The sequence below is a fragment of the Anarrhichthys ocellatus genome, unplaced genomic scaffold, assembly GCF_004355925.1.
Source record: "Anarrhichthys ocellatus isolate YVR2014 unplaced genomic scaffold, GSC_Weel_1.0 scaffold41, whole genome shotgun sequence".
NCBI lineage: Eukaryota > Metazoa > Chordata > Actinopteri > Perciformes > Anarhichadidae > Anarrhichthys > Anarrhichthys ocellatus.
In genome coordinates, this window is record NW_022280071.1 from 2,257,797 (window position 1) to 2,269,004 (window position 11,208).

An 11,208-nucleotide genomic window follows, 5' to 3' on the forward strand; every position below is an offset into this window, starting at 1 on the left:
CCATCTTGGTTTTTGGTCGTCACCATCTTGTTAATTTTGCCCCCAGAAGTGACTCGATAGGGTAGAGCTAAGTACAAGTAAACACTGAACACTTGTAACCTCCATGAAGTGAAAACACACTGTGAAAGGGTAAAGTTGTGAGACAAAGCAACTTCCAAACCGGACAACATCTCTGGTCAGAGACCTGTCCATCACAGTAGCCCCGCCCTAAAGCATCCCCTGCTTTATGGTCTGTTTGACTCTAAATGGACCATAATGTACTAAATGAACATCATGCTGTATTGAAGAAGACTTGAAACTAGAGATTGAGACCATAAACTCATGTTTACAATGTTTACTGAGGTAATAAATCAAGAGAGAAGTAGAGTCATTTTCTCATAGACTTCTATACAACCAGAGGAGTCGCCCCCTGGTGGACACTAGAGAGAATGCAAGTTTTAAGACTCTTAAACATGGCTTCACTTGTCAGACCTGGAGGTTGCTGTCTGCATAAATAGAAACGTGGTGTCTAACAAACGTTTAAAAACGCCACGCTGCTGATTTTGTTGCTGTCGCAGTCGCTTGCATCACATTTCATAAGGATACGGTCGAGGAGCGGTCATGTGTTGTATCATTTGGGCTCAGCACAGGATGAAAGGCTCTCTTGTTGGTGCACAAGCGTAGCCAAGAATTTCTGTCAGGTCGAGCACAGCCATAAAGCACCGGCGGACAGCATCCCTTTATTTCTCGCAACGTCTGCTGGAACCCTCAAACATGGCAACTCAAGTTGCACTGCGCTTGTGTCCCATAGCTCAAGGCCGCTTCCCAGCCGTCATTCATTAGCCTTAGACACAGTAAAAGCAGATGGAACCTAAACACAGCATCCCACTATACTGGACCACAGTGTTTCACTATAATGAGGTCATAGACACACGTCACTTCCTGCATCTGCTTTACTCTCAGCTTTTACACTTTGTGTTCAAGTTTGGTTTCTACGGTCATTTTTGCAATATTCTATCACTCATTGAGTATTAGCTGGGATATGAATATGCACAGTTTGTTGCTTACATTACAGTCACTCTAGATTATTTAAAGTTCAAACTAAAACCAAAACGATGGTTTGAAAGAAACTAAGAGCCGGACGGGAGCTGCAGAGACGGTGATGCTTCTCTGCAGGGTGAGACCGTTCACACAACACGTCCTCATTTCATTCTTTGTTAAGATAACAATGAGCAGCTACAGACGTTTTAAAGGTAGAATTCACTTTCAGTCAGTTGACCTCGTGGGCTGTAAGAGACTTTTTGAAACCAACAAACATGTATTCCATTAGGCTACATTCTTTTCTTATTGTATCATTATATTATTATAATTATCTGTTTAAAGTCTGTGATATTTATACACATATCATAGACATATGATACAAATATAATAAATATTCTCATGCAGCTTCTTCTTCCCAATGCTTTGAAAACTGATATTCACAGTTTGATGATGTCACTGACAACCATAACAGAACTACTGAGTCTGAATGAAACAACTCTGTGTGTCATTCAGTATTGTTCTGCATTGTCTTTTCCAGTGCAGAAAAGTACATTGAGGGAACAGGTGCATTGAGGGTGACACACACACACACACACACACACACACACACACACACACACACACACACTCTCTCTCTGAGGGGCTTTATCCCAGGGCTTGTGTCTTTCTCTCCCTCCACAGAGCGAGGTGATGTTTAATGGAAAGTTAATATGGCTTTAATACTTGTCGTCGCACTTCGACACTGAAGGCCCCACTAATCCTCTCTGTTCCACACTGGCTGGAAACAGATGCTCTGGCCCAGGGACACGCAGAGGGACAGAGAGAGTGAGAGAGAGAGAGTGAGAGAGTGGGCTCCAGGAGGAGTGAGAGAGATGATACTATTGGCAATTGTATTGAAACAGTATACAATATTTCCATGATGACATTTCACCTTTTTACAAGCTTGTGTCGCTCTAATATTCTCGCTCGCTCACATTTTGAACTTGTGACTTTTCTATTTCTAAAGCGAGGCACCAAGCTGCATGTTGCAGCTGCTAATGCTCGACTCACATGCTGATCACATGGACACAAGTACGTACATGCATCAGAAGGCCAACAAAGACGACGTGTGTGAATATGTATCCCTCTGTCACTTTAAATCATGGTACTGATGTGCCTACAGATAGTGCTTCATGTTGTTAATACAATGAACTGAGGTGTTTGTCTTTGTCTCCGCTACATGTTTCTAGTTGTGATGCTTCATGCAAGTTTTTAGCAACACTGCGCAACTTTGGTCGCTATCAATTAATATATGTGGAACAAAACTGTGCAAAACAACAACAACAAATTGAAGTTGTCATAGCTGATACTTTGATTTAACATCATTTTGGTGAGATGTTTGGGTAGATGGAGACAGTGAAGGCAGCGTGGCTACACAGGGCAGAGAGCGGCCCGAGCTCCTTCTTAGTGTTTCTGTTTGGTGGCTCGTGCGAGTGCACCACTTTATATTCAGCAAACACGGAATGCTCAGAGGGACGTCTCCGTCACATACATGTGAGAAAGTATGTCATAGGTGATGTTGCATTGTTAGGAACCGGAGGATGTTCATGCACGTGAAGAACCGTCCATTTACATTATTACATTACATTACATTATTACATTATTACATTACATTACAGTCATTTAGCAGACGCTTTTATCCAAAGCGACTTACAATTCAGATTCCATCACACTCTACATCGTAGGCTCGGCTACGGGAGCATTTTTGGGGTTAAGTGTCTTGCTCAAGGACACATCGACATGCGACTAGCGGAGCCGGGGATCGAACCGCCGACCCTCTGATTGAAGGACGGCCACATCATCTGTCTCTGCACACGAGATTGTGTTCTAAAAGTTGACGACCATTTTCTGTATTTACCCACAAAAAGTGCTTTGAGTGGTCGGAAGACGAGAAAATATCTATAAAAGTTGAAGTCCATATAACATTTACCATATTTTAAAAGTATACGCTTATTCTACATGAACTGTAAAAAGTATTAATAAACCACAAAAAGATATTAAACTCAATGAATCATCTCTTATGTTCTTTGGTATTTTTGTCACATACAGATAATGATGACTGCTGGCTAATGTGTTTGTTGACGTGTCCATCTGTTCATGTGACTCTGATCCAATGGACAGGAGCTGGTTCAGCTGAGCCAGCATCGTGTCCTGCAGTCAGAGAAGCTTCAGGAAGAAACTGGGTTCATTGTAGACCGAACTACCTTCCACCAGCGAACGTGATGTGATGTTCTGTACGTGACACCTGCCACACTTGGTAATGAACATTTGTAGCCCAAAAGCTCTTTTGCCTCTGATGAGCAAAGCATATCGATTTATGTAGTTTCATGTAGCGTGCAGGCTAAGCTCTGTTGCCTCCAAGACAAACAGAGGGAAACGACTTTAACAAGCTTCTTGTGAAACATTCATCCCGTCATTCTGACAACACGTTCAAGGCTAGTCAGCATTGTCTCTTTGCTTTGTTTGCTCCATTTTTGTTCAAACTTGGAGGCTTAGAGCTTAACTAGTTACTTCACCACAGACACAGCCTTAGTTGTTTTCCCCTCTTTGCATGTGTAACCAATTGGGCCAGTAAGGTGGGGAGGGTTCCTGTTGTAAGACTTCAAGAGGCTGATAGATTAGAAATGAGTCTTAACTGGTGTTTAAGTCACCGACAGCTGTTGTGCTGGTTAAGAATCGAGCAGCAGGCCGGTCTGTCTGTGGGACCAGCAGCAGACATTAGTTCTGCTGATGCCCATGTTCCCTCCCAGGGAACCATCTGCTCCACTTCAATACAATAGAGGGATTTTCTGAAGGAATAAAATGCTTTGAATGCAACTATTTCTCCCTCTCTCTCTCTCTCTCTCTCTCTCTCTCTCTGGTTCTGGTTCTGGTTAAGGTGTCATATTTCACGGCAGGACGGCCACTCAGAAATTTTCTGCATATTTAATGATTGGTTGTTTTTATTGAAGAGTGGATCACTTCATCATGATGACTTCAAAATGATATTATCTAAGTGTGTATAGATTTGGGCCTGAAATGTCTGGAGAATGAGAAGGCTGCTGTGTTCAGTGTGGGTTAAGCCTCCTGGTTAAAGCTGCTGGAGCATGTGGCCACTAGGAAGTAAAGGCACAGATGCCTCAGTTGGTTCGGTATCTTATGTTCGGCGTAAATCAGACCACACACGACCATCTGATAGCAGCCCCTCTGGTTCTAACCTCAGCAGTAAAGATACAGAATGGACTTGTGACCCGAAAAGTTGGTCCGAAAACATTTGAGGAGTCAGCTTCAACTGTCAATGGATGTAGAGCAGAGTGCTGCAGGACAAGAAGCCACGCCTTGTAATCAGTTAATGCTCATTCAGTCCTTCCTGGGCGTCACTGCTCACCGGGACGTAATGCTGGTGACCCCGGTGACAGAGAGGGAGAAACGATGCTGGTTTCAGAGCTCATGGAGGATGAACGGAGAGGAGAGCAGCACGTGCTCAAATGCCGTTAGTCACAGGTCTTATCAAGAGAGTCAAGAGAGACCAGATCTTCTCTGAAAGTCTTTGTTCCTCTCCTCGATCTTTGTGAAGTCCAAACACCACCACCACTTTATTTCACAATCACAAACTCAATCTATAAGAAGACATCAATGCCAAAGGTCACAAACATTTTGCCTACTGCCGAGATCTGAATGACGATTTCCTCCATTTAGCCTAAAGCAGCGTGCCAGGGGACATTCAGGGACAGTGGGTGTTCTGTGGTTCTGAACTTTGACTCATTTTACACTCATTCAAGTCAACGGGGGACATTCAGACGATTACATGATCAAAGGAGACCAAAACAAAGCTGACTTAAGTCTCGCTCTCTTTCAGTCCTTTTAGGTGGAAAAGGACACCAAGGACACCTGTTTCCAACTTGACTGGATGACAGCGAATCGATGACGTTGATGACGATGATGATGATGATGATGATGATGATGATGATGATGATGAAACAACCTGGATTCAAGTAGAAAAATAAATGCTGCGATTTTTTGGGGGAAATCCCACAGAAATCGTTGTGCAGATCTTTTATACCTGAAATGATTTAATTGACTTTAAGTGACTTGAATAACATGAGTATTGTAATTATCATAATCATTATTCTCACAGGCCTGTCCTGACGATGCACAAGAGACTACATGGGCCTGTTTGTCAGAGTCCTTAATGGTTAATTGTGTCATTACATTCATCACAACACATTCATCACAAGCAGACACGTTGATAATGGTGCCGCTCCGACCGACAGAAAGAACCGGATGTCATGATTTAATGTGTGGCTGCTTTTGGGAAGGGGGGGTTGTTGTTATTATGATTATTCAATTCAATTTATTTTTGTATAGCCCAAAATCACAAATTACAAATTTGCCTCAGAGGGCTTTACAATCTGTTTGTGAGAGTCCTTATTGTTGTTATTATTATTCATATTATTAATATATTTAGTTAAACTTTGCTAATTGTGGGGTGTCCTTGTCTGAATACGGGCCTGTGTAGAGATACTCGTTCTGTGTATTCCTCTGTCTGCTGCATTAATGTGAGTGATTAGTTCTTCAGAGGTTCTTCAACAGTAAGAACACATTCAGCCTCTTATAGCTCTCACATAATCCAACGGGCCAGACGTAAAACACCTCGAGGAGTCCTGTTCATGTGTGCATCTCATCAGTATCATGAGTGCATTAATGACATTTATTACACACATGAATTACAATAAATACAACAGATCAAACCATGAGGGTTCCCAAAAGCATCAGAGGGCCGTTGACCAATCCCGTCAGTCTGGCCTTACTGTTCAAAGAGATTCAGGCGGAGGCTGAGGGCAGAACTTGTGCGCGTGCACACGTGCACGTGCCTGAGTGTGTGTGTGTGTGTGTGTGTGTGTGTGTGTGTGTGTGTGTGTGTGCGTAGAAGTGACTGCCTTGTATAAAACCTCTCCAAGAGGGCGCAGAGACGCACAGCGCGCAGAGTGACCGTGCCTGTGGGTCCCTCTTTATTTTCTCCTTCGAGGCTTCTCTGCAGACTAAAGAAGAAAAAGTTGGAAACTTTTCCAGACTGGACGACCATGATGTTCCCCTGCAGCGCTCTGCCGCCTCCTCTGTACCCGAGCTCACTGCGTCCCGCTGCGGCTCTCTCCTCGCCCCTGAACCGCTCATTCCACTCAGGCTTCCTGGTAGAAGATCTCCTCCGGTTGAGCCAGCCGGTCAGCTACATACATAGGACTTTCTCTTCCAGAACTCCCGGGGACATTCTCCCGCTCAGCGTGGGACCGTGCGGCCCATCCCGGGCGTTAGAACCCAGCACGGAGCGCTCTGTGCTTCAGAGCTCCGGCTCTCCGCACACTGCCTGCCCGGACTCCGGCTACCTGAAGTTCGGTGTTAGTGCGATACTGGCACCGTCGACACGGAGCGGTGAGTATGAGGCCGGTGTACTGGACGATGATGATGATGATGATGATAGTTATGATTCTTATGAAGGTAGCAGCTGCTGTTAGTAGCCTAATGATCAGTAGAATATGACAAAATATGTATTTCTATTATTATTACGATATTATTTATTATTAGAATTATGATTATTATAATTAGTAGTAATAGTAGTATCTCACAATAGCCTTTGCAATATCAACTCTCCGGCTCTGCAAACTGCTGAATAATAATAAATAATAATAATAATAATAATAATAATAATAATAATAATAATAGTAATAATAATAATACATTTCATTCATTCTTACACAGACAGAGGTCAGGCCCAGTAAATTAGCGTATGGCCAATAAAAACACTGCCGAGGTGCATCAGAAACAATTTAAAAATGTTGTTATCTGTTTTTTCAATCAATTATTTGTCCCTCAGCCCAGTTATTAAAATATTGGATATTTAAATGTTCCTTATATTTATCATTGTGATATATTTGTGTCTGTGGTATTTCCTGTTGATGTTATGAAATATCAGCTCAGTCAATATGTTCTTGTTCCACTTGCTCCTCAGTCCAGAGTCTTCAGACCAAGTCCTTCCCTCTGCCTTTCTTTGATGGAGGCCTTCATCCTTTCATCAGAGCTTCCTATTTCACAGGTTGGTGGACTGAGAGTCATTTTCATCTCTTTAAAGATGAACATCTCTTTTACAAGAGGGATCTGAGAACGCGCAACATTAACAAGAACATAAACGACACAATTTACAGCAATTAAAACAGTTACAAGAACCACCGACATCAGACTGTGAAGCTTAACATCTCCAAACATCACATATTCACACATTGATCCCTTTGACATCTAGCTTTCACTTTTCTATTTACAATATACTGCACAAATAAACAAGATCAGCATCATACTGCAGTACGTGCACTACGTGCAGTATAAAGCTGCTCCTGTAGCTGTGCCTACGGTGTGATAGGATCTGAATTGTAAGTCGCTTTGGATCAATGTAATGAATGTACGTGGGGTTACAGTACAGATGTGTGTCAGACCTCCAGCTGTCTGTAAAATATGATGCATCCATATCTACCGTTTGGCACTGAACATTTCAAACTGATATTGATTAATATATGAATGAATTATTTCATGGATATACCTGATTCATACGTTATCTGTGACTACAGCTACATCTGTCCACACAGATCTCACTGAATGATGTGACAGCTCGTGAATGGTTTGAGCTGCACATGTTACCAGCTGATGCTATTAATGATGCTGATGATGATGCTGATGATGATGCTGATGATGATGCTGATGTGGTCTCAGCCGTTTAGCATGGGAATTCTCTGGACAGCTTGGAATCAGCTCCGCCAATTTGAAGGTCTGTTAAGCGGCGCACTGACTGCTGACATTAGCACCAGTTGTCCCAATCTACAAATTAGTCCAGTTTGTCACGCTCTCAACAGATCAGTGCCGTTTGTCACGGTCTAAATGTGAGGCGGGTTTCTTCCCAGCTCAGGAACTCAGCGCCTCTTCATGCGCCGTCGTTTTCCCACCAAGCCCCTCTGCAACCCCACAAAGATCCCTCACCGTGACCAATAGGAGCCAAAACCACACACACACACACACACACACTAGCTCTCACACAGACACACTCACACACACACACACACATTGATTTGATTTATTTACCAATATTGCATAGCATATTGGTTAGTTGTACACATATGAACATGTAGAGAGAAGAGCTTTGATAAGTAGCTCATGAAGAGCGCTAAGCTGTGTCATTATACTGACCTGTCTTTAATGGGCCTGTAATATACTGGCCTGTCGACGGCCTTTTCCACTCTGTTCATTACAACACAATCACTTTTCTCTGTGCATTTGCAGCCCATACAAGCCTCCTTCATGCCTCATTAGAGGCAGTGTGGGCTGAGCTTTGGAGAGCCCGTCTCATTAGCATACGCTCTGTTTCCACTGCTGGACAAATTGGGGCTTTTTAACGCCAGATTTCAGGCAGAACGAGTATATTATCGGCAGCATCAGGAGCTTGTGTGCTAACGATGGAAATCAGAAGGGATGACTCTTCCCTGAGATCCTGAGGAACGTAGAAGTTTAGCAGAAATCCTGCTAAAGCAGCTTCAAAGCTTCTAGTCATAAATCACATTCAAACTTATCCGTTCAGAAACTGCATTTTTACTAAATAAACAAGAACATCAAGAAAGTATGATAGATCGATAGATTTCTAACATTTTAGACACATTAAAGGCACAAACAAAAAGAAGCCAGAAATACCAGAAGGCTCAGTTACCAGAAGGCTCAGAAGACACGTCATCATTCACCCATTCACACTCTGGTGGCTCCTCAGAATGGTACGAGTCAACCTTCAAGATGCTAAGAAACTCTTCATCAGAGGACAAAATTAAAGTTATTAATGCAAATAATTGTTAATTAATCAAATTGTACAATGAATTGTGGAATGAAACTATTCCATCTTTAGCAGCGGATACAGAAACAACTGCACAGAAATGTAAAGCCCAACATTATGACTTATGCACTCATACTCATCATCATCGTCATCATCCAGTAGCTGCTCATAGCGGCTGTAAACCGTCTGTGTGCCATCAATGTGTCTAAATGTTAGAAATCAATCATCTGTTGTTAATGTATGCAGTAAGGACAAAACTAAATCATATATGTAATGTTAATACCACAGTACAGTTGATGAAGCCATTATTCTCTGCACATGGACACGTAGCCATCACTAGTGATTTCCTACAGCGCACCTACGTATGTATCTGTTCAGAGTAGCTTCTCTCCTCAGGCTCTCTAAGTCCGTACTGTATCCTCATCCTCCACCGTAAAATACTTTCTATTTTGTGTGTATTTACTTATGTAGCAAAATGACTTTAAACTTCATTTTGTTGCGCAGTCCTGTTGTGCAATGACAATGAAGGAACCTTGTAACCTCGTTTTGATGGCTTGCTATTAGATAATGAGCTAAACTAGTTCTCCATCTTTTATAAATGACGTCGATCATTTCTTCTTTGTTCACGTCTGCTTTTTCTGGGAATTTGGGAACAGCAGCTGTTCTGTGGTTCTGTGTAGTAATCCCATGTTTTTGTAGAATCCATCTCCTCAAAGTTGGCTACAGGGGTCCCAAGGGTCTTACAGAATTAGATTCATTGTTATTTCATTTATTTTTCATCATTAGCCAGATGCAGAATGCACGATGACAACTACAATGCAGTGTTTCCATGAGATCATATAGGGATGGCTTATGAATCTCTTTTGTCCCTCCAGCCTCATCCTCTGTGGTTCCTGTCCCGGGAACTTTTTCATGGCCCCTGGCCCCCAGAGGGAAACCCAGGAGGGGCATGCTGAGGCGGGCTGTGTTCTCAGACCTCCAGAGGAAGGCCCTGGAGAGAACTTTCCAGAGGCAGAAATACATCAGCAAACCAGACAGGAAGAAACTCGCCAGTAAACTGGGGCTTAAAGACTCCCAGGTACAGTACCCCTCAAGGACTATTTCATCTTGTCAAATGTATTGTACACAGTCATGTTATATAATGAGCCAGCTCCCCGTGGCTCTCATATTGTGTATTTAATAACTGTGAACGAGGTTAGTCGTCGATGAGGTCAGTGAAATTCACACACTGGTTTTCTTCTGTCCTTTGAAGGTGAAGATCTGGTTCCAGAACCGCAGGATGAAATGGAGGAACTCCAAAGAGAGGGAGCTGCTGTCGACAGGTGGCTGTCGACAGCAGACCCTCCCCACCAAAACCAATCCCCACCCAGACCTCACTGATGTAGGCAGCACCCACTGCCACAGGCTGGACAGCCATGAGTCCCGTCTTCACCACCATCACCATCATCACCATCTTTCCTCTCCGTCAGAGTCCGGCAAACAGTCGGAGCTCTCAGAGTCGGACAGTGAAGAAATCACCGTGTCATAAGAGGCAGACATCTGGTTAGACTCTCAAACAGCAGCCTCCTCTGAAGAGACCCCCTCAGCTGTCAATGACTCCACAAAAACTGGTGAATGGAGGCGAAAACCACAAGTGCTTGAATCTTCTCTGTACATAACTACATCTACTCCGCCATGTCTGTACAGTGTTGTTTATATGACTTGTATATGTAGTCCAGTATATCAATATACAGTAAATAGAGTATACAGTTATTTTAGATATTTGTAGATTGAAATGTCCAAAACTCTTAAATATACAAAGTGGTCTTTCATGCATATTTGTATTCTTTATATTTTCTCAAATAAATCTTGACAAGTGTCATTTTGTGTTGATGTTTAGTGTCCTGCTTCATGAACTCTGTTCATAGCACATCTGATTTTAAACTAAACATGACAGGCTGTTAGCCGTTAGCTTAGCTCTGGTTTAAGGTTGAAGACAGCTGGAACTCGTGTTGACTCTTAAACCTCATCCCGTTGATGCGTTGGTTACCTGAATGCCAGATTCACTCTAATTTATTGCACGTGTCAGACCGAAGGTGGAACCATGTTTTAATGATGCACCAGCACAGCCCACAACCTGCAGGGGGACTTGAGCTCAGTGAGTCACCAACGAAGACCGGTGAACTAAAGTCATCATAGAGGAGCTGCCACTACATGACCTCTGACCTCCTACACTGGTTAGCTAGCTGAGAGATGAAGTTACTGTATGGACACATTATCTCACATTGAATTATAGTCATTGGCAGCCGTAGAGGGCTGGGGGGGGGGGG

General features: G+C 43.0%; 1 protein-coding gene across 1 annotated transcript; it reads left to right on the plus strand.

The window, feature by feature from the left end:
* The first annotated feature begins 6,122 nt into the window (after positions 1 to 6,122).
* LOC116394851 (homeobox protein DBX1-B-like) lies at positions 6,123 to 10,793 on the plus strand. Its single transcript, XM_031868202.1, has 4 exons — positions 6,123 to 6,468; positions 7,046 to 7,129; positions 9,775 to 9,977; positions 10,152 to 10,793. The coding sequence occupies exons 1-4, from the start codon at positions 6,123 to 6,125 to the stop codon at positions 10,425 to 10,427; spliced, it is 909 nt and encodes a 302-aa protein (XP_031724062.1). The 3' UTR covers positions 10,428 to 10,793.
* The last annotated feature ends 415 nt before the right edge of the window (positions 10,794 to 11,208 follow it).